We start from the raw sequence: 24,956 nt of genomic DNA on the forward strand, positions 1-24,956 counted from the left end.
CCCACACAGCCAAGTTTCCGGCCCCACAAACCATGGTTCAGGCCCCAGTACCGGGCCCAGCAGCCATGGCTCCGGCCCCAGCAGCCATGGTTCCGGCTTCAGTACCGGCCCCAGCTCCCCGAGGCCTGTCGGCGTACCGGCCGACTCCAGCACCTCGTCTCCTGTTGGCTCTCCAGCCGACGCCAGCTCCCCGTGTCCTGCCGGCGTACAGACCGACACAAGTCCTCTCTCAAGTCTCCTCTCGAGTTCCCGCTCAGGTTCCTTCTCGAGTCCCCTCTCAGGTCCCCTCTCGAGTTCCCTCTCAGGTCCCCTCTCAAGTCTCCTCTCGAGTCCCCTCTCAAGTCTCCTCTCGAGTTCCCTCTCAAGTCACCTCTCGAGTGCCCTCTCAAGTCCCCTCTCAAGCCCTCTCTCGAGTCCCCTCTCGAGTTCCCTCTCCAATCCATACTCAAGTCCCAACTCAAGTCCCTACTGAAGTGCCGTTGGAGGTTCCGCTGGAGGTCCTGCCAACTCCATGTCCTGTCCCGTTGGGGGTCCCGCCGACTACTCTTCTGCCGGGTGTCCTGCCAATCCTGTGTCCTGTCCCGTTGGGGGTCCCACCGACTACTCTCCTGCCGGGGGTCCCGCCAACGCTATGTCCTGTCCCATTGGGGGTCCCGCCGACTACTCTCCTGCCGGGGGTCCTGCCAACCCTATGTCCTGTCCTGTTGGGGGTCCCACCGACTACTCTCCTGCCGGGGGTCCTGCCAATCCTATGTCCTGTTCCTCTGGGGGTCCCGCCGACAACTCTTCTGCTGGGGGTCTTGCCAACCCCTTGTCCTGTTCCGTTGGAGGCCCCGCCATCACCTGTCTCGCCGGGGGATCCTGCCGAAGCCTGTCCCACCGGCTCCGGCTCCTGTTCGGCCGACACCGGGTCCTGCCCGGCCTCCAGAGCTGTCTGGTCTTCGCCCTCGAGCCCGGCCCCCTGAGTGCCGCGGTCTTCGCCCCACCATGAACTCTGCCTTGCCCCCGGGCCGTCCGCCCCAGTCCCCCACCTTGAACTCTGCCTTGCCCCCGGGCCGTCCGCCCGAGTCCCCCTTCTCGGCTTCTGCCTGGCCCCCGGGCCGTCCGCCCGAGATCCCTTCCGGGTCCTCCGCTGTGCTCCTGTGCTGTCAGCCCAAAATCCCGTCCTCCTGACCCCCTCCACCCACCCTGGTGGCCTAGTGATGCGGTGGAAATCCAAACACCATGACGACCTCCTAACCTATCAGGCTCTCCTCTCCTCTTTCTCTGCTTCGATCTCTCAGGCAAAAAGCACTTTCTTTCAAGATAAGATCCAATCTTCCTATTCCAAAAAACTATTTTCCATCTTCTCCACCCTCTTGGACCCTCCCAAAGCCCCTTCCCCCTCCTCCCTTCTGTCAAGCGACTTTGTTAACCACTTTGAAAAAAAGGTTGATGATATTCGCTCTTCTTTTTCTGACTCACCTCTACTCACCGCTGGGTCACCAGACCCTCCTTCCACCCGCACACTGACCTCCTTTTCCCCTCTCTCTCCAAGTGAGGTTCTTACCCTCATTACCTCTGCCCGCCCTACCACCTGTCCTCTGGACCCTATCCCTTCAAACCTCCTTCAGACTATCGCTCCTGATATTCTACCGTTTCTCACCCATTTCATCAACACTTCTCTAACTTCTGGTCACTTTCCAAACAGTCTCAAGGAGGCAAGAGTAAACCCTCTCCTAAAGAAACCCACTCTCAACCCGTCTGATGTTATAAACTACAGGCCTGTCTCTCTCCTCCCGTTCCTGTCTAAAACACTTGAACGCGCTGTCTTTAGACAACTCTCCTGTTATCTCCATCAGAACAACCTTCTGGATCCGCACCAGTCTGGTTTCAAGGCAGGTCACTCCACAGAAACTGCTCTCATTGCTGTCACTGAGGAACTGCACACTGCTAAAGCAGCATCCCTCTCCTCTGTCATCATCCTGTTGGACCTGTCTGCTGCATTCGACACGGTGAACCATCAGATCCTCCTTCGCACTCTCCAAGAACTTGGAGTTTCAGGCTCTGCACTTTCCCTCCTCACCTCATACCTCAAAGACCGCACCTACAGGGTTACTTGGAGAGGGTCGGAGTCCGACCCTTGTCAATTAACTACAGGGGTCCCTCAGGGCTCTGTTCTTGGTCCCCTCCTCTTCTCCTTGTACACAAACTCGCTCGGATCAGTCATTAGCCCGCATGGTTTTTCATACCACTGCTACGCTGACGACACCCAATTAATTCTGTCCTTTCCCCGCTCAGAGACCCAGGTCGTCGTACGCATCTCTGCTTGTCTAGCTGACATCGCTCAGTGGATGTCCGCTTATCACCTCAAGCTCAACCTTGACAAGACTGAACTGCTTTTCCTTCCGGGAAAAGATTGTCCCACTCTTGACCTGACTATCAACATCAGGACCTCTATTGTTTCCTCGACTCAGACTGCAAGGAATCTGGGTGTGACCCTAGATAACAACCTGTCCTTCACTGCAAACATCGCTGCTACAACCCGCTGCTGCAGATACACGCTTTACAACATCAGGAGGATACGTCCCCAGCTGACCCAGAAAGCGACGCAGGTTCTGGTCCAGACTCTTGTCATCTCATGCCTAGACTACTAAAACTCCCTCCTGGCTGGTCTACCTGCATGTGCCATCCGACCTCTGCAGCTCATCCAGAATTCAGCTGCTCGTCTGGTCTTCAACCTTCCTAAATTCTACAATACACACCTTCCGGCGCAGACTGAAAACTCATCTCTTTCGACTCCACTTCGAGCGATAGAACTATTAACAAAGCACTTATATACTAATAAAGGACTGGCTTATCTAAAGCCAGTTGAGTAGCACTTGAAATGTTTTTGCTCTATGAAACCTGATGTACTTATATGATTCTGTTTTCTTCAAGTTTGTATTTTGTTGGTCGAACGCACTTATTGTAAGTCGCTTTGGATAAAAGCATCAGCTAAATGCAATGTAATGTAATGTAATGACAGCTTGCCACCACCGCATGTTGGTGGTCACAGGTGGAATGTTTTAAGTCAACACCGTTTCCACTCATTCCAGTTCTGCACATGAGAAAGACTAGAGAACGCTTCCCAGGTAAAAAAAATAGTATGCTTAAATTATACTTTTAGAAGAATGTACTAAGTACACTTTTAGATAAATGTGCTATTTTGGTCACATTCAAGTATACTAAAGTGTACTCAAGTGGTACTGGAGTACTACTTAATCATTAGTTGAGTATACTTGAAGTGAAATAGTGTGCTAAATTGGCACAACTTTTTGTAAACTTTAAGTGTACTAAAGTACACCAGTTAAAATCATGATTTATGTGCATTCGAAACACACTTTAAGCACAATTGTATTATATCACCAGTGTGTTGGAAATATACTTAAAAGGGCATTCGTGTGCATTCGAAACATGCTTTAAGTATAATTGTATTGTATCACCAGTGTGTTGGAAATATACTTAAAGGTCACATGTCATGGCCATTTCCACTGATCATAATTCCATTGTTGTGGTCTACTAGAATAGATTTATACTGTGCAATTTTCCAAACTCACATTGGTTTCGCATACAGCATCTCTGTAAAGTATGTGTATTCACTCTCTCCACTAAACGGCTCGTTGCAGCTCTTGCCCCCCCCTCCCTATGAGTCCAGTGTGCTCCGATTGGTCGGGACCAGTCGGGACGTTGTGAATCGCGCTAAGCTCCGTGGAGGTGTGATTTCCTTGTTTAGCGATACACAGCGAAACAAAACCAAACTCACCCTGAGCACACACAAAGTCACAGCCGAAGTAAAAACAATAAGTGTGGCTTGATATTGAGTAAGAAAAAGGTTGATAAACGCTGTGAGAATGGGTCTGCAGAGAGAATGTCGCCGCGATCCCACCTGTCTGTTATCAGCCTGCAGCCAGGGAGGAGAGATCAGCAGAGCTGCCTGCACTGAGTGTGTGAGGAAGTCCGTGGATTGGTCAATTTGGACCAATCAGCGGGGGCTTACCGTAACGGACGTAACGTAACGGCTCCACGGATTGGTCCATTTCGTTCCGGGGACGACATGACATCATGATGTACCCGGAAAAATCAAATGGACAGTGACCTATCTCCAACGAGGCATTTTGGGGAGGTATTTTCTGTTTTAGAGTTTTACTCCCTACATGGTGTACTTTGAGGGTTTTGACTCTGCAGACCGTTTACACTGTACATGCATAAAAACCTTCATAACACACAAGGGGACGGGCAATAACCGGAAAAGCATGACATGTCACCTTTAAAAGGACATTTGAAACATGCTTTAAGTATAATTGTATTGTATCACCAGTGTGTTGGAAATATACTTAAAAGGGCATTCAGCTCAATTCATAGTAATTCATAAGTGTGTTTTCAACATACTATTATCATACTTATTCAAGCACACCTGTTATATTTCTTCAAATGCACTTTCTGACTGTATTTAATACTTTTAAATTGTGCTATCATGTTAATAAAAATGTATTTATAGTAAGGTTCTATCACAATTTAAGCACCATAAATCCATGTATTTTAAGTATAATGTTATTATACTATAATCAGAGATGGGGTCGTTACTAAAAAAAAGTAATATATTACATATTACATATTAGTTTAAAAAAAAGTAATATATTACACTACTTCGTTACTCTCTACATAAAGTAACTTGTTACTTTACTCGCAGGGCCGGCCCGCCCCTCCCTGCAGGCAGAACACGCAGACTGCTAAAGTTTCAAATGTTCTCTTACATATTAATGCTGTTGAGTTTGTACAGAAATAGTTATGAACTGGGAAATGATGTGTTGCATACATGCTGAAAGGAAGAAGCCTATGTGTGGCAGATATATTTCCCCATTTCTATCCTTTCTTAAAGCCCATTACAGTACATTCAGGATCTCTACAGTAATGGCACTGGCTTTTCCTAAGCCCCATTTGGGATCATCTAATCTGAGATATTGGACACGTCTGGATGCTTCTCTTTGAAAACTATGTTCTGCTCAGTGATGGGAAGATTCCCTTCACAAGGATTGTCCCAACCACCCATTGTGCACATCCATTAAACATGTTTTCTTGTAAAACTGATAAAGTAGGTTTTCTATTACAGCATATGATGTACATTTTGCCATTGGAGAGATGGTCATATGTGTTTAGAGTAGGGATGCTCCGATCGATCGGTCACCGATCGAGATCGGCCGATACTCACTCTCTGCCGATCGATCGGTGCTCTCTAAACATGCCGATCGCGAGAGCCGATCGCATGACGTAAAATATATGACACTTTTCTCTGTGCGCGCCAAAATGGCTTCGCCGGTCTGGCTTCACCGGTCTGGCAGTAGTTTAAGGTGTCCGAAAAAGACAGTAAAATAGCGGTATGCAACGTGTGTGTGAAGCAGAAATCCTGCAGCTCCGCCCGCTGTGACGGACCGGTGAGCGGAGTAACACACAAGAGTTAGACCTAACATACTTAGCTATTGTATCTACTTCTGGAACAAGCTAAACTAGTTATAAATATGTTTATTCTTCACTGTCGGGTCACTCATTACTGGATCAGTGAGCTGCATGAGATACTGACAGGCTCTCAGGAGAGAGAGAGGGAGAGAGGAAAAGAGAGCGCTTCCGCTCATTTCTCCCGTGTTATTCTCCAAAGTGAATGTAAACTTGAATAATGTACATCATTTGAATGTAATAAAAAGTTGATTGTTGTTTGTGGAAGCTCCAGTGAATGATCCCCATTAACTGAGTTTTAAACATCTCTTTAAATGGAAGATTTAAAGTGATGTTTTATTCTTCCATTTAGGCCCCGCCCACTCGATCGGATCGGCGATCGGTATCGGCCGATACTGATTCCGGCGATCGGCTCCGAAATTGGCGATCGGAGCATCCCTAGTTTAGAGATACTCATAATGAGTTTGTTAGGGACGATTCCCCAATAGCATTATTCATGGTAGAGGAATGGTTAACTGTTATAACCATGGGGGTAACCACTATAACAAAATAAGAATGAATAATTCATAAAAGCACAAGGTTTGACCAGACAGATAGGCCCAGGCCCTCCCATTTGACATCTTTGCATTTGAACTTTAATGATACAATATATGATCTTAGATACTAAGTCAAATAGCAAATGTACATACCTCAAATACCTGTGTAATATAAGCTCTGTATCTGCCCAAATATAGACCAATCACTATTTAGGACACATTGCAAACATATTTGGCTTTGTGAACCTTATGTGAGCAGAGAGATACATTGTACATGTTTTTAAACCTCAGGAATACACATATTAGTGAGAAATATTGAGTACAAATATGTGTTGCTTGTTACAAGTTTACTGGTTGATTGAGCAAATATATTTCTGCCTACGAAGGAGATATAAATACCTTAATCTGCATGCGTTATGTTCACAAAATGATGTGGCTGTCTTAAAAACATACAGGTCCCCTCTATATTCAAATAAGCTGTAGGAATTAGCATGTGCAGAATTAACTGGAGAATGTAATTAAGTGACTGAACTCTGAGTGACCACATGAGCTCAACATAAAGGGATTATACTTGGCTCCTAACACTTTGCCAGTGCCCCTTGGCAGTAGTATTCTCACACATACTATTCCAAAGGATAGCGGGGTGAAATAAAAAGCTGTTGAATTATATTAGATCCTTATGTTGACCAGGAACAGAAAGGTTCAGTCTGCGAATGATTCAGATCTCTTTTGACAGGTGCTCTGCTTTGTAATATCTATAAATGTCCCTATTTAGGGGCCTGAGCAACAAAGCCCTCATGCCTCACAGCATTTGTAGCCTTTATTTTCTGTTGACCACAGTTGAGTGAAAAAAGGCCATTGCTAAGGACTCTGAATGTACTGTAATATGATATACAGTTATATCTTATCTATCCTAAGAAATACATCTGGTATTTAATGTCAGCTGTTGCCAAAAAGAGTAAAGTATTTTACTGATACTCCATTATAAATATTTTAATAACCATTTGAATAAACTGGGGGTGTACTGTATACAGCTTGCAAAACTGGCTGAGCTGTCCACAGAAAAAAATAATGAAAAACAGAACAAGAACAAAAAAACAGCGTAAGGGAAGGAAAGAGATCTCAGCGAGCTGGAGGACAGAGAAATCAGTAAAAGATGACACAAATAGTCAACAGCAGAAGAAGACACACAGGAATTAAACACTAAAGTCAACAGCAGAAGAAGACAGAGAGGAAGCAAACACTAAAGGGAACAGCATAGGAAGACAGACAGGAAGTAAACAATAATGGGAACAACAGAAGACCGACAGGAAGTAAACAATAATAGGAACAAGGAAGTAAACAATAATGGGAAAAACCAGAAGACAGACAGGAAGTAAAGGGAACAGCGTAGTAAGACAGACAGGAAGTAAACACTAAAGGGAACAACAGAAGACAGACAGGAAGTAAACACTAAAGGGAACAACAGAAGACAGACAGGAAGTAAACACTAAAGGGAACACAGACTATTATTGAATGAAATTTGAACAAACTGGGACAGTTGGGAAGCAGAAACTCATTAATAGTGACGCCCTCATTTTAAGTTACGTTGAATTTATCCTAAATTTGACTGAAATAATTGGTTTTGCAATACTGCTCTGCTCGAAAAAAGAAATAGGAAATTATCTAACAGTGCTGGTGTAGGCCTGTGTTACCCCAGTTATTCTTACAATACTTCTGCATTAAGGACCTGGGTCAACATGGCGCCAGTGTTTTTATCCATTGTTTGTGTTCATGGTGAAAAAACAATGTCAAACAAATAGGTAGCCCAAACAGATAGATAAAAGACAAAGGGCTTAAGTTAGTCATATCAAAGCAGTGATACCGTTGTCATAGAAACCAACACAAAAAGGAGCTTTATATTTTAGTAAAGTGTTCTTTCCTTGAGGGCATTTACTTCAGTTGTCCCTGTGGAAAATGAATAACTGGCCTTATTATATGGAGAATATTTTCTTGAAACATTTCAATATTTGATAATATTTTCTTGTTCTGTGGAGAGTTCCTAACAGCTGTAGTCTGGAAGCTCCTTAGGGTGTTAACTCGAATTATTATTGTCAGAGATAGATGCTGTTCACTTGCAGTTTTAAATGACGCAATACTAAATACTTTATTCATTTTAATAATGAAGTTCATCCAAAAGTGTATAAAAGTGAAATGTGTGACAGGCAGAGAAGAGGAGAAAACAGGAAGTTCGAAGGAAATAATAATAAAAACACATGGTCAAGACTTTACTATTTTTGTTCCGAAAACCACTACTTACAATTTTTAATTATGTATTAATTATTTTTTTGTATTACAAATTATAAAATTATGTTTCTTGTTGTTGTCTTAGTTTTGATATAAATATTTTTAGTTTTGAGTTTTGTCATGCAGTGGTGGAAAGTAACTGAGTACATCTACTAAAGAACTGTGGCTCACTACACTTTTGAGGAACTGTACTTGAGTATTTATTTGTATGCTACTGTATACTTCCACTCTGTTACATTTTTGAGGCATTGAGGTTTATAGTCACTTTGCAGGTACACATAATGGCATTAGTTTGCATTATAAGTTCATTATAAGTTATTAAAGTTGTATGTTTGTAGAGATAAGAATTGCCCAGGAAATACATTTTAACAAACGTGTGTGTATTCCCAATAAACAGCCTCAGGGAACATAAGTAACTAAGCTCAACATATGGATTTGTTTGTGAGGTTGTGCTGATATCAAGTGCCCAGAAATAATTTTCATAGTGGCCAACTGGTGGTAAGATAAGATAAGATAAGACTTTATTCATCCCGAAGGAAATTGTTGTGCCAGAGTAACAGTAACAGTAACGAAATACAACAAACACAATAAACACAGCAGAAAAAGAGCAATCAAACATCCACCGACAACATGAAACATAGATGGTCACACAATCAATGCAATCATTATTAGCAGTATTCAGTAGTTTTCAGTAGTTAGTAGTGCAAAAATTAAAACGTAGTGGCAGTTACGTAATTGTACATTATCATAGCATTATTAATAATAATACTAATACTAATAATAATAATATAATATAATATTGCACATAGTTATATATAGCTGTGAGTGTAATTGCAAGGATGTTAATTATATAGATATATTGCACATAGTGTTGGTGTGGAAGTTCTCAGTGCCCTTTACTTAGGGGTGAAGAGTTAAAGAGTTTGATGGCCACTGGGAGGAAAGACCTCCTGTGGCGCTGTGTGGTGGTTATCGGTGATCTCAGTCTGTGGCTGAAAGGTGGTACTATTACTACCGTGTTTGTGATGTCATTTTGCACACAAAAAAAGAAAAAATACTTTTTCCGTTTAACTTACATTGGGAAAGATACCTCCGCTAAATCTGCGTATAACTTTTTAGGTAAATCAGTACACTTTTATAGCTCTTATTTATACCAATAGGGCCTAACAGTTGTAAAATGCGGTAAAAGCCGAATCCTGAGTTATTTTGCCTCTATTAATTTGACAGAGCCGACACCGGCAGATCTGAGGCGTTACGGAACACTTAAGCGTGATCCATGGAACAAGCCTCCAAATGATCCGGACACTTTCTGAGAGTCACTCCATTTCTGGCTTCATGCGCCACTTAGCAACCTCCGTAGGAGTAGAGGGGATCCCACCACCAACGCTGTAACCAGTTGTTTGCGTTTAGATTTGTTATTTTTGTCCAAATGTCTTTTCACTATAATGAGTGGTTAGCTTCACTATTCATTTGTTGTCCGATGGACAGAAGATCACAATACTAAAATCTGTGACACATTTTTCGACTACGGTCTTTTCTAAAATCTGCTCGTGTCACTCGGTTATTTTCGGAAACCACGTGATGGCCCGCTGATGACGACATTTCCGCATGATTTCAAAGTAAGAGCATGATGGTTTGTTTAATGCTGTTTTTTTATTATAATGAACAGCGGAACGTTAGTTGCATTCTTTATCACCATCATCACATCGCCATCACCATCATCATCATCATCATCATCATCATCATCATGTTATAGTGATACAGTTAGTTTGTGTTATTGGTTCAATACAGCATATATCGAGCACTTTCGTTGATGTTGAAGTGCAGGCTATACGCTACTTTTGGATCCCGGGGGGGAGCAGCAGGCAGCGAAGCAGCCCAGATAAAACTCTTTCTTCATTGTTTGTTGTGTATTCAGTCAAGCGGGTCAAAGTTACAATGTAAAATTGTAAGCACAATGTAAAGTCCTGTACTCTGCAGGTGCCGGTAAAGAGCAATACAATGACAAAACCTTTCCAAACAAAACAACTAGTAGGTAGGTAGGCAGGCAGGCAGGTATAGGTAGTTAGGTAGGTAGGCAGACAGGCAGACAGGCAGACAGACAGACAGACAGATAGACAGACAGACAGACATACAGACAGACAGGTAGATAGATAGATAGATAGATAGATAGATAGATAGATAGATGGATATCATATATAGATAGATACTTCATTCATCCCAAATTGTGAAATGTGTGGAAACAAGTATAAACACAATAACATTAAATACAAATGAAAGCAATAGACAGGAATATATGCATATACAGTAGAAAGGACACGATGAATATTATAACATTTAATGTAGCCTTACTATGAAGGCTAACCTAAATACGGTGCTTTTCTACAGATTACTTTATTACTGCACTGGTAAAGTAAAATTAAGCCGATTAATAAGATGTGAAGTGCTTTGTAACTTTGACCCGCTTGACTGAATACACAATAAACAATAAAGAAAGAGTTTTATCTGGGCTACTTCGCTGCCAGCTGCTCCCCCCGGGACCCATAGACTGTATATATAAATGGACGTAGGGTCCGTGACGTCACCCATAGGATTCTGCAGAGTTGCCGAGAAGCCCTTACGGCCCGTCCACACTCCAGCTTCGACAGCTTCAAAAACGGTTTCCAACGCGTCTGCCCATTCACTTTGAATGGGGTGACGTCACTTTTTGCCGAACTGCATTGTGGGAAGCAGAGCGGAGCTTTCCTGGCGTTTCAGGCTGCAAAAGTTGAGCAATGTTCAACTTTTGAAGCTCCTGAAGCTTTCGGTGGAAGCGTCAGCCAATCAAATCATATGCCAGTACAAACTCTAGCCAATCAAACCGCTGCTTGTATGTCAGGGGCGGGATTTATGTGATTGGTTGTTGGCCGAGCTGCAGACAAGCCCAGCTCCAAGCTTTTTTTGAAGCTGTAGTGTGGACGGGCCGTTAGTAGGCCGAGTCGGCCACTAACGGCTCAACAGTGACGTCAGAGTTCAACACCCCCAAAACTAAAACTCGGTTCTCCACGAATTACACAAGTCACCCAAATCAGCGTTAAAAAAGCGGGAGGCGCTGGAAAATCCCCTATTAATGTATTGATTATAGCTCCGGGTCCGTATAGGTCGGCGTCTGGGTCCGGATCCGGACCGCGGTCCGCCTATTGCCGACCCCTGGTGTAGGATGACAGTCGGGAGGCGTGGCCACCTTATATACTGTGGGCCTGTGCGCACTCAGGTAGGCCTGCCCCCCGGGGCCGGCTACGTTTATAGATTTCTCAGTAGGTGAACGCTCAAATAGTAAGGTCAAGGGCAGTACCCATAGCGTCCAGTAGAGTGCTCCGCCTGTGCTTATATGACTAGGGTTACAATACGTAACCCACCGTTTTGTTCTTTGACGTAAAATATGTCAGTAACGGCCCGTCCACACAGCGGCGTGCGTTGACGCTTGCCGGCGGGCGTGTCTGACACTCGACCAACAACCAATCACATGAATCTCCCGCCCCTGACACTAGGGCTGCAACAAACGACTAATTTGATAATCGATTAATCTATCGATTAATGAAACGATTAATCGACTATTCGGACTATTACTGTATGCCTTGCACAATTTCTCAAACGCTCTTATTTAGCCATCAACTTTTAGATTTAGCTTGAGGTTGTTTTAGGCATGTGGAAACTAACAATGAAGACAATAAAGATGAATACTTGATTCCAAAATACATATATTATTGAAATAACTTAAATTGTTTACAAAACTAACATTGCTTTTTATTCAAATTAAATAAATAATATTTCACATCAAAAGAAACAACAGTGTTTTAACAAATCGTATTAAATAATGTGATGACAGAACTGAACAGAATAGCTGAAACTTTAACAAACTAAATAACTCTGTTACCTCTAATCATTATGTTTGTATAATGTAGTTAGCTCCGTGTGTTGCTGCGAGCATACATAACACCTGAGGTGAAAACGTTACTCGTGGACGGGGCTACAGAGCTGCTAGAAAGACAGTCGAACCCGGTGCATTCCTCCGTCTGGATGTGGAGCGCTTTTGCTAAATGTTTAGACAAATTGCTCGTGTTACCGCCCTTACATGCTAAACTCTTATTCCCCTTTTGGCAACAAGCATTCTCCACATCGAGACGGGTAAAGTTTAACCACCTCGGAGCGCGTTCTCTCCGCCATCTCCCACGTGTGTGTGTTGCTGCATGTTGCAGCTGCCCGTGTGTAAACTGCCCCGCCCCCTCACAAGCAGGCGGGGGAGAGAAAGATCGAAAATACATCATAGACGCATTTGTTTGTCTTTTTGCATATTAGAAACGAGTTGGTGACACTGAGACTGCGATATCATGTCTTTGTAGCAATAATACATCACGTATATTTTTTAAATGTCTCCAGTACCGATAAAAAGACCAATAAAGTTAGAGCTTAACGGGGCGTAAAACACACGTGATGACGTCACCAACGAATCGACGACTGAATTAGTTGGCAACTAATTTGGTAATCGATTTTAATCGATTAAGTCGATTAGTTGTTGCACCCTTACCTGACACACAAGCAGCGGTTTGATTGGCTAGAGCTTGTACTGGCATATGATTCGATTGACTGACGCTTCTGCCGAGGCGTCAAAAGTTGAACATTGCTCAACTTTTGCAGCGAGCCACGCTCCGCGTCGCTTCCCACGATGCAGTTCGGCTAAAAGTGACGTCACCCCATTCGAATGTCCAAAGCTTCTAAGCATTAAACAAACAGCGATTGCTAAAACTACATGAGACAACTAAACCAAAATATTCCAAAATCCTGTTGCTTTTGGTTGAGGAAACCTTTGCTAAATTCATACACAAATCTATGCACCACTCTATAGCACTTATAACACAGCACTACACACAGGTATCAAGCATCCTCAAAATTGAATGCAGGCTTTTAGAACTGCAGTGCAAAGTGCTGTGTTTGGCAGAGTGGTGGACAGTAAATGGTGAGCACATTTCTTATAGTGCTGTAAGAAAAGAGATTTAAATTGAAAAAAAGGTGCAAAACCCAGTGTAACAAACACAACATCACCAGGTAGTGAATCTTACAAAGGATAAAATAAATGGTCCAGAATTTCGTCTGTTTCAGTTGAATTTCTCCCTTTCCAATCATGAATACGACAAAATAATATGTTTTGTGCCAAATCCCACCTTCAACTGTCTCCAATAAATACCTAAATCACCCGGTGCCTAAGGCTGCCTTCAAAATAAAAGCATGAACAACAACTTAAAGTACCTCAAATAATGGAAAATACCAAGTGACTATTAATATAATTATTTAATTGTTACTATTAAATGTTACAAAATTATAAAGAAAAATAAGGCCAGGACTGTGATATTTTCCTTAGAGTTCAAGCGTTTTGATGGACAGTTAACAATGCACTCTCCACATGAGATGATTGCCTTTACGCTTTAAACATATTTTCGTAAGAGGCAATTTAATGGCTCATTGATGTGAGGACTAATTATTTAGGTTAAATACATTGAAAGTAACAAAACCTTTATTGAAAACAGCGCTGCCTAGCTTTCAATTTTAAATTCAATCTATTTCTTAATAAGAAATTGAAGGCACAAAGAATCGATGGATATAAAGACTTTGCTTCACATGCAATCACCTCTCCCTGATGAAACGTTACATTTGTATGAAGCGGCAGTAGTGATTAGAGTTATAGGATTAGAATGATTTCTTTAAAAAAAAAAAGAACACTTAGTTAACTAGAATGTAAGCAACACTATTATTCAGAAGAAATCTTAAGCAACGATAAATACAAGGCTATGAGCAACATAATTATTTTCTTTAATATCCAATCTGCTTCTTTTTCTTCTGAAACCAGAGCCTAGTCTGCTCTGATTGGCTAGCTGGCCGGCTCTGAAAAAACTTCTTCCCACCCCTTTTCTGATGTGTAATTAGGTAGATCATTTGTTTATATATAATTTGTAAGTCAATAATATTGTTGTTTATCAATCTGATACCGCTTAAGTTTGTACAGTATCATAATTAATTTCATTTTATTATTATTTTTTATATTATTGTTTTACAAGTTTGAAATAAGTCAAATCAAATCAAATCAAAATTAGTCAACCACTTAAAGATGTGTCAGAAATGTCCTGCCCCTTTACCTATCATGTAAAATGTGCTGGAGTGCTAGTCAACAGAATCGCAACGTTTATATTTTAGCCTTTTACATGCATAAAACCTTTTTAACACACTACAGGAAAGGGAACAATGCGAAAAAGCATAATAGGGCCTTTTAAAATAAAAAAACTGCAGTATTTCTTCCACCTTTTAGAAAAAACTAAAATACTCATTAAGAATGTAAAATAACCTCTGTTTTTAAACATATCTCTACTCTCAATGTCACACAGTCTTTATACAGTAAATGCTCTGGTAGGGGGGCCATCTGTCTAAAAACACATTCATTGTTACACAAAAAAAGGTTTCTACCGTTATCTCAGCCGATATTTTAGTATTCGGGCCTCATCCACTTTCTATATAAAGTGCAGCCTCAAACTCTCAGGGATAACATGCCCTCACTGCTCACGACAATTGGAACGGTAATACAGCTTAATATACATTTCAAAACTATTTCACTGTTGAAAAATAAAGAACAAGCTGAACAGCGGCCTTATTTTAGGCAACTAACTAAAAACATGTCCAAAAAACTTTTAATTCCAGACGAGTAAACCGAAAGTAGTTATGCCAACTCATTTCCAGGTTTAGCACTCATTCATGCAGCACTCTATTGAGTATTCCACAGGTTGCCTTATTTGAAGCAAATGTACCCTTTTTCTTTTGTTTATTTGGACACCAAGGTAATGGTGTTATATCTGTTTAACAGATGTATCTGTTTTTATCAGTTTAATATCGAATGTGTCCTCTATAGATGACAACCGGAAAAATATAAAGGGCTTGCTCCGTTGACTCCAAATGATCAGGTGTTGCAGCCCCTCTAGGAAGGGTTGCAGTAGCTCAGTCCTAACTGACTTGGCTTGGGAACCAAAGGGTAGCTGGCTCAAGTCCCCAGCCAACCAAGCATGGACGGATAGGTTAAGAGGTACCAGTGCCCTTGTGTGCAGTGTGTGTGACGAATACAAAATTATTTTAAATCCTCCATTTCCATTTCCCCATTCCATAATAAAATTGCTGTCTGGCTTTATTCACTTAAACATCACATCTCTGCTCATTTAAGACACACATTGGGGAGATCTGCAATCTATTGTGTACAGTTTTTTTTGTAATGTGTACCATACAAAGGCACACCAATCCAACACACTTCAAATGTGAAAAGGTGCAGAAGATTTATTGATTGGAGAACTAGTTTCATTTGAGTAAAATTCAACAAATGTAAGAAAGAAAAAAAAACGGTCAACAAAAAGATTTGACATTTAATATGGAAATACTCACTCGTATTCTCTGCACCTCCAAGAAGACAGCTCTTTGGAAGGACTTCTCCCAGATAGCCAGGTCCGAGGCCAGCTCCACCCTGAAGGTATGGCTCTGTCCGTGGCCGACCAGAATGCTAAAGCACAGAGACTCTCCGTCCTGCTGCTCCGGGGAGTGCTCCAGCCCCAGGTAGAGCCTCGCCTGGAGCCAGCAGTCCTCGGCCATCCACAGCTACAACACAACATTTTAATAATTACATGTTGGGGCAACAATTTTGCGTACTTGTGGTCGGGTGAAGATTAATTTCCTTCCTTCTCTGAAAAATAAATTGTACTGGTTTATCTTTTTATGATCATATCTTGGTTGGTAGATCATGAGTGGTGCAGGAATAAGTCCCAAAACCCAGAAATAAGTTAGTATTTTACGTTCCCTCAAAGTCAATGTTTCTTGGAACGTGTTTTGGTTAGATGACTGAAACAAGTTTTGTTCTCCCAACTGTTGAATGTGACAAAGCTTCTATGTGTTGAAAACAATTATTGCAAAAACAATGGCTCAATTTCACTAACAAAGGTCATTACTATGAAGGTAGATATGGTGCGAGAGCTTGTAAAACCTGATGTGAGCACCGGAACTTCTGTGCATACATTTATGCACACAATTACATAAAATATCCACGTATCTGTGAACCAAATTTGAAGTCACAAAGAAAAAATGAACTTAGTGATGAAATGTTCACTTGCAGAAAAATATATATTTTCCATTACAACTACAACTTGGTTATCACAACCTCTCAAATCAGTCATTACAACTTCACGAATCTGCTCTGTGGCAGTATAAATCGACGAATCTGCGGCCTTGACTTTTGCTACACTTCTTACGATGAATGTGTCGCAAAAGTAATTTTCACCTGTAGATGTAGGGGGAGGGAGGGAGGGGGGTTGGAGCGAAGGGGCGGAGCTATCAGAACGACGATGCTCAAGCTCGGGTCAGACACACACAAGTGACTACTGTTGCCCCTTTCACATGCAGCTCCAGTTCTAGCTCTGTGCTTCGCTCACAACAACAACAATGGGGGACTGCGTCGGGTCGATGATCGTGTTACTTTGAATCATACGAAGCCAGATTAAATTAAATAACTACTTCTCCAACCTTATACCTTTGTGCCGTGCCGTGGTTCATTGTTTATTAATGTGTATGTAGCGGCCGCTGTAAAGTATTCACTGTCTGACTGTCACACAAGCAGCTGATACATGTCCCCAATTCCCCATAAGTGAATGTGTTTCAGTCTGAATTGACGCTGTTTGGCATCACAACACTGTTATGAAAGTTTCTCTGGTATAACATGGGTGATGTTAGCATAGCAACCAAAGCTACACTGACTATATTGACTAGGCTACTTGTTGCTTGTTGCTTTAACTTGTGGCATAGGCCTAAGCCGTTTTCTACAGGCACATTTTACCGGCGTATTTTTCATTATGATTCTACTTGTGATAGTCGGACATGACAACCTGTGCAGCCCGTATTGATTCCATCTGATAGCTGCTATAATACAAAACATCTGCCAACAGCGAACGGATGGTCAAAGTAAGGTAAAAATAAACAGAATCACACAAAGCCTGGTTACTGTTTAGTGTTGCCTGACTTTATAAAGTGTTTTTTTTTACAAGTGTGTGGTTGCGTTCTAGTCACTTTGCTCAGCGCTTCTGCTTGTTTCAACTTTTATTTGCCATACTCTCCATAAACTGTTAGTTCAGGTTAATCTCGCCCCCCTCCGACGTAAGTGTGACGTATGCGGTTCTTGTCTCTAGTTCGGGGAAAAGAGCCGGCTCCGTTGCGGCGTGAACAGGAAAAACCGGTGCTTATCAGACACAAGCTCCGAACCGGCCCTGGAACCGCGTTGGTGTGAAAGGGGCAACATGCAGGGCCCGGTTCGACCTGGCATGGCTGTGTGACTGACCCGAGCTTGCGCCTCCTCGTTCTGATAGCTCCGCCCCTTCAGAGTTAGCATTTTACCACTACTGGTTCCCTCGTCTCAGAGTCAATGGGATTTCTCCATAGGAATTTGGAAAATAGCTCTAAATAAAGTCTGTGTTTGACACAAATTGAAGAGACGGATCCGTTTTGTTCTACCACATTAAATACATCAGCAGTGGTAGCACTGGTGATTTTTGAAGAGTTGACGTGTCTGAAAAACGATGGTTGTTAACAAGTGGCTGAATAGGACTACAGAAGTTGTCGAGGCCGTTGTACATCATTACGCCGAACACTCCCGCTAAGTTTGTTTGTCCTGTTCTGCTTGAAAGCAAGTACCTGCGCTCTTGAAAACTGTTAAAACAAACGCTTCAACTTGTACAATTTTGAATCTGTATTTTTTAATATCGATCTTAAGTTGGCGTGACGGTGAAGTTCGTTTATAGCATAACGTTAGCATTTTTGCTTCTTGCTATTAGATTTATGATACAACAATTATGAAATTAGGGTAGACATGTGGATATTATCCGGCTGAACAAAACGTGCATTTATCAAACAGGTTCGTTTTCCACAGACCTTATTTCGAGCTATTTTCCAAAGTCCTATGGAGAAATCCCATTGCTTTTCTGTCGAGGGAGCCCATGCGCAGCTTACTTCCGGGTAACTACGTCATCCCTGCACCATTCTATAGAGAGCCCTGTTTAATAGGCCTCCTTAAAAAACATTTAATCTGATATAAAAGACAAAAATCAGCCATCTATACATCTATACAAGCTGAAGTGCTCTTTACATACCTTGTGAACCTTGAAAAGAACCTCATAGAGGTTATATGTCGTTTCAGCGTGTCCCCAGTCAGCAGCACTGATCTGAGAAATGAACATCAAGGAAAGTAAGATGAAGAGGTGGCATATCAAAACAAGCCTCTTTGCACTTGCCAGCAGCACCTCCTTATCCAAAAACTGAATTCGAAATGAAGGTAGCTCAGATGTATGAATGGGTGGATGACTGCCAGTGAGCAGAGTGGATTCATCCTGTTGCACCTGCTGCACAGGTAGAACATTTACATCAAGAAAATAACAATTGCATTATCCACAAATATCTTCAAACTTCAACTCATCAATAATTCTGAGGTCCACACTAATCCAATCAAACAATTAAGGATATCGTGCATATTTTTAGTTGCAAGGAGCCAAAATATGATGGTCCGTCTAGCAATCAATTACGCAATGTCATTGGAGATCGCTGATCAACGTTTATATAGTGAAATCAAAATCAATACGGGATAAATGTCCTCTCATTCTGATGTTGGACAAGTGGCAGGCAGTAGGCTTAAACTGGGGTTTCCTTGGCTTGTGAGTGTTAAATATTTGTATTCGACGCCTACATTTATTACCTTGAATTTCAACTGTTTACTATGATGATGGACGTTAACCTCATTAGCATCATCCTTTAGCTGAGAGGAAGTCCAACAGACGAACGGGTATTGACCGACTGGGGTCCATTGTTTATGCTTTTCTTCCTCTCTGTGGATGGCTTCATATCTCTTCTACTTTCCTTGTTTATCAAAGTAAGGAAGTAATTAAAACATAATTCTGGACATTTGTTATTGTTAAACATGCAATACACTCCACACCAGCTTTTAGAAATCCTAAAACAATTATGTTGCCACTTGGCGCAGATTCGGTTTTTTGTTTTACCGGAAAGTGGCAAGTCCATGGGCAGTTAGGGTTAGGGTTACATGACTGACATTGTAACACAGAAAAGGAAATCGGTTGATAGTGTGTGGTTACCATTGGCCTTTATAAAATACAAAAATACTATCAAATTGACCTTTTAATATCTTGTGGCAACTTATAATTTCAAAATCTAAACCATCATCCTGCCTTTCCACATATTGCAGGGTGAGCATAACCATGTCCATGTATTAACCTTTTAGTAATTGTTTGGAAACTTACATAAAAGTTATGTATGTTTTACAGGGTGATTATTTATTTCACTGTACCCTTTTCACAGACCTGGATGAGATAATCATGTTGTGGTATGAAGGACTTATTAGTAAGGTGCTATGAATATCTCTCGGTTAGAATGAATATAAAATGAAGGCTAAAAGTTTGCATTTAGGACTTGGCATGCTCGCTAACTGAGACCGACAAGAGGCTACTCAGTGGATTATTACCTCCGGGCGTGTTCCATAAAAGCACATGCACTAATGCTATCATTGCAACATATTCAGGTCCTCTCTCCTGCTTGGATATTGGCTACTGCCATATTTCAAACAAAAGCCGGGGCACAGGTCTGGCATTTCACAAGCCACCAGCTGCATAATGCTTTCAGTCCATGGAAACATAATTCTAACAACGCTAAAATACACCAATTATGTTTATTGCGTTCCGTTTTGTATTTGGCTGATGACCCCTCTCACTTACACCTCGTCAACAGGATTTGTTTGTCCTGTTTGAGTGGTCTGTGTCGAGTTAAACAATGCTTTTCATTTTTGGCAAATGCTCTGCATTCTGATAGACTTTAACACTGCTCACACCTGCTCACATCAGACTATGTTCTGTTTTGTTAAAGCTTTCAGAAACGTTTATTGCCTGTGGAATGTTCAGCTGAAAACAAGAGACATTTCGGGCCAAACAACACTTCTTCATCATATACAGTGGGGCACAAAAGTATTTAGTCAGCCACCAATTGTGCAAGTTCTCCCACTTAAAAAGATAAGAGAAGCCTGTAATTGTCATCCTAGGTACACTTCAACTATGAGAGACAGAATGGGGGGAAAGAATCCAGGAAATCACATTGTAGGATTTTTAATGAATTAATTGGTAAATTCCTCGGTAAAATAAGTATTTGGTCACCTACAAACAAACAAGATTTCTGGCTCTCACAGACCTGTAACTTCTTCTTTAAGAGCCTCCTCTGTCCTCCACTTGTTAACTGTATTAATGGCACCTCTTTGAACTCGTTATCAGTATAAAAGACACCTGTCCACAACCTCAAGCAGTCACACTCCAAACTCCACTATGGCCAAGACCAAAGAGCTGTCAAAGGACACCAGAAACAAAATTGTAGACCTGCACCAGGCTGGGAAGACTGCATCTGCAATAGGTAAGCAGCTTGGTGTGAAGAAATCAACTGTGGGAGCAATTATTAGAAAATGGAAGACATATAAGACCACTGATAATCTCCCTCGATTTGGGGCTCCACGCAAGATCTCACCCCGTGGGGTCAAAATGATCACAAGAACGGTGAGCAAAAATCCCAGAACCACACGGGGGGACCGAGTCAATGACCTGCAGAGAGCTGGGACCAAAGTAACAATGGCTACCATCAGTAACACACTACGCCGCCAGGGACTCAAATCCTGCAGTGCCAGACGTGTCCCAATGCTTAAGCCAGTACATGTCCAGGCCCGTCTGAAGTTTGCTAGAGAGCATTTAGATGATCCAGAAGAGGATTGGGAGAATGTCATATGGTCAGATGAAACCAAAATAGAACTTCTTGGTAAAAACTCAACGAAAGAATGCTGAGTTGCATCCAAAGAACACCATACCTACTGTGAAACATGAGGGTGGAAACATCATGCTTTGGGGCTGTTTTTCTGCAAAGGGACCAGGACGACTGATCCGTGTAAAGGAAAGAATGAATGGGGCCATGTATCGTGAGATTTTGAGTGACAACCTCCTTCCATCAGCAAGGGCATTGAAGATGAAACGTGGCTGGGTCTTTCAGCATGACAATGATCCCAAACACACCGCCTGGGCAACGAAGGAGTGGCTTCGTAAGAAGCATTTCAAGGTCCTGGAGTGGCCTAGCCAGTCTCCAGATCTCAACCCCATAGAAAATCTTTGGAGGGAGTTGAAAGTCCGTGTTGCCCAGCGACAGCCCCAAAACATCACTGCTCTAGAGGAGATCTGCATGGAGGAATGGGCCAAAATACCAGCAACAGTGTGTGAAAACCTTGTGAAGACTTACAGAAAACATTTGACCTCTGTCATTGCCAACAAAGGGTATATAACAAAGTATTGAGATGAACTTTTGTTATTGACCAAATATTTATTTTCCACCATAATTTGCAAATACATTCTTTAAAAATCAGACAATGTGATTTTCTGGATTTTTTTTTTTTCTCATTTTGTCTCTCATAGTTGAAGTGTACCTAGGATGAAAATTACAGGCCTCTCATCTTTTTAAGTGGGAGAACTTGCACAATTGGTGGCTATATATAGTCCATCAGGGCTAGTCCTCAAAGCTAACAAGTGGACTTTACAATGGACTATAGTTTTCTTTTAAATATTTACTTATTCTTCTATCAACTGTTTGAGGCTCATTCAAAGTTCTGTTGCTTTGTTGGAATTAAAGAGGCCAAATTATGCTACTTTTCAGGTTCATATTAGTATTTTGTGCTTTACCCTTTCCTGGAGTGTGTTATATACACAAAACGTAGGTGTCTGTGCCAGAGTTCCCGTTAGAATATTTTTTCGCCGGTCAACATGTCCGTTAAAGTTGAAATCTTCCGGACAAAATGAGAAAAGTGCCGGTCAAAAGTCTTCTTTGTTATTTATTGTGCTTTAAAACAAATTGATATGTTTCGATATTAAACAAACTAATCATAGTAGATTAACTATTCAAAAGTGTACAGTAACTTATAATAACACGGGAATAATAAACGGAGCGCTCTCTCCTTCTCCTGACAGCCTGTCAGTATCATGCAGCTCGCGGATCAGTAATGAGTGACCCGACAGTAAAACTAAACTTATCTATAACTAGTTTAGGTAGTTTGAGAGGTCATTAAAATAGCTACGCGTGTGTTATTCTAACCTGAAGTGTGTGTTTTGTTCCGCTCACCGCTGCAGGTGATTATGCAAAGCTGCGTGTCGACTCATGGCTGACGAGTCGACACGCAGCTCTCCCGTCAGTTTAGACTTTACTCGCGTTTATGGCCATATCGATCAGATCTAGCTAGTTCTAGCTAATGATAGGACTACCTGCTTATTAAAAGACACCTAAACAATAAGCGTCGCTATCAGTGTTGGGCAAGTTACTTCCAAAATGTAATATATTACATATTACTTATTACTCTCTTTTGAAAGTAATAAGTTACATTACAAAATTACTCTCTCTGAAATGTAATGAGTTACACTACTTTAGTTACTTTTCTAGTTACTTTCACCAAAATAACCGCAAAAGAATGGCTAGGTATTTTAAATGCTAAAATGTAGTTTAGTGCAGCTCATTATACATCCAGTGAAGGGCGATGTGGTATAGCATAACAACTGTGTAGGCCCTTAAGGCTACTAACAACTTGTATTACACAGCTTAGTTGAAAACTCGATTCTGATTGTAAATTCTTAACATGTGACACGTTGTTAATACAGCAGTACAGACCACTGTCAAGGACTATAATGAAGGTTGCTAAGGAGGATCAAGAAAGAGAAAGGAAAAGAGGTTAAAAGACGGAGCGCTAGACATCAGATGAATCACCAGAAGAAGGCAGACAGGAAGTAAACAATAACAGGACACGGAATGGGCTCTGTAGTGTGTTTAGCATATACAGGCCCGGCTCCAGAACAACATGACTCAGGGTGCCTCTGAGGTTACAGGGGGCGCAGCAGTAGCAGGTTTACATGAGCAATAGTGGCCGGCAACAGCAATGAAAAATAGCATTGATGGTCCCCAATGAACAGATTATGGCATTTGTTATGTTTTGAAACCAAGCAAGTGAGAACATTTCAAGTGAGTTAAAAGTGCAATCCTGAAATATCTCATACAGTCCAAAGTGGACTGTGGCAAAGAAAAGCACAACAGCTTCAAAACTGTGCTGATAAAACAAATGAGAACATTTTGTAAATCAAGGCAAATATTATTTGAACCAGCTCATGGTTTGAAAAGGCAAACATTGAAAAGCAAAAGTATTATTAAAACCATGTAGCCTACTAAACATCACCTTGGTCCCATCATATACTCTGGGAAGAGAATATTTACTGTGCTTGAAAACTGGTATCACATCATCATGTGAGGTTGAATTTGTGACCTGGAGAACATTTCAGCTGCAACATCAGCTCGTTGATAAGCTTGGGATATGAGATCTTTGTGTAGCCATTCGTGGTGAAGGCATCTGTGCTATTGTATGCATTATTTTTGACCCAACATTTCTACAGGCATGGCAGAATATGGCACTATTTTCACATATTCTAGCCCTTGTCTATTTGTATACCACGAGCTGCAAAATGACCGCCTAACCCCACTGTACAGGCGGGTACTTGTTTAGATCTACCTGGGCAGGCTCTGGTTTGCCGTGGTATCCTGGCACCTGCGGGCCGCAGAGGGGCGGCGTAGTTTCGGGCAACGAAGACTGCTGCTCCGGGGGCGAGGGCGGCGAGTCAGGCGGGAGTAAGCTAGTGTCCACAGCGGAGGGTAACGTGATGTTCCCATCTGACCTGTTGCTACGGCCTGCAGTAGATGCAGTGTTGCTGGCGTTTAGTGATGGTTGCTTTAACCATTTTCGTATAAATGATTATCCACAGATGTGTGTCACTGCTGTGGAAGCACTTTGGAAATGATGCACGCGCAGCGGAGCAGGTCACGCGCACCTGACACAATTTGTTGTTAGTCTTTTTCGCTCCGTTCTCTTTTTTGAATAGAGGGTGCATAACATTCAACTGCCCCGAAGATCCCGGGGCATTTAATTTCGGGTTAAAATGTGTTGTAACTGCGTTACTGAGCATTGTAACGGGTAATATATTACCCACATTTCATTAGTAATGCGTTACATTACTTCGTTACAGCAACAAGTAATATATTACTGTAACTCCGTTACTTTTGTAACGCGTTACACCCAACACTGGTCGCTATGCAACCGGGCGAGGCCATAAAGTATAGCGCAGCATTATGCATGTGTTTACATGCCCACCGGAACCCCGAGGCATTACCAACAGATCAACGCACAATCAACCCATACAGGACATCTCTTTCTCCACATTAAGTGTTAGACATTAGAATGGACTATTCTTGTCTGTCACATACTCTTTTGTCTGTCACATAAGTGGCGCAAGTTGCGCAACTAATGCGGTATTGCACTAAACGGAAATTATTTTGAACGGACACTTTGACCGGTGAGATTTAGATTTGCCGGTCTTCAGCATATTTTACCGGTCGTAGTCCGGTAATTACCGGCTAACGGGAACTGTGCATGTCTGTGCATGTAAATGGTCTGCAAAGGCTAGAAATCCCGGGTTCCCTCCAGAGGGAGTTTCT

General features: G+C 41.9%; 1 protein-coding gene across 1 annotated transcript in view; it reads right to left on the bottom strand.

The window, feature by feature from the left end:
• The window catches only part of sntg2 (syntrophin, gamma 2), a 211,933-nt gene that overhangs the window by 23,896 nt on the left and 163,081 nt on the right, over positions 1-24,956 (bottom strand). The window contains exons 13-14 of the mRNA XM_034110992.2: positions 18,494-18,565; positions 15,750-15,959 (exon numbers count right to left, since the gene is read on the bottom strand). Coding sequence (XP_033966883.1) covers positions 15,750-15,959; positions 18,494-18,565 — 282 coding nt within the window. The remainder of the gene's footprint in view (positions 1-15,749; positions 15,960-18,493; positions 18,566-24,956) is intronic.

This window comes from Pseudochaenichthys georgianus, chromosome 22 (assembly GCF_902827115.2).
Source record: "Pseudochaenichthys georgianus chromosome 22, fPseGeo1.2, whole genome shotgun sequence".
NCBI lineage: Eukaryota > Metazoa > Chordata > Actinopteri > Perciformes > Channichthyidae > Pseudochaenichthys > Pseudochaenichthys georgianus.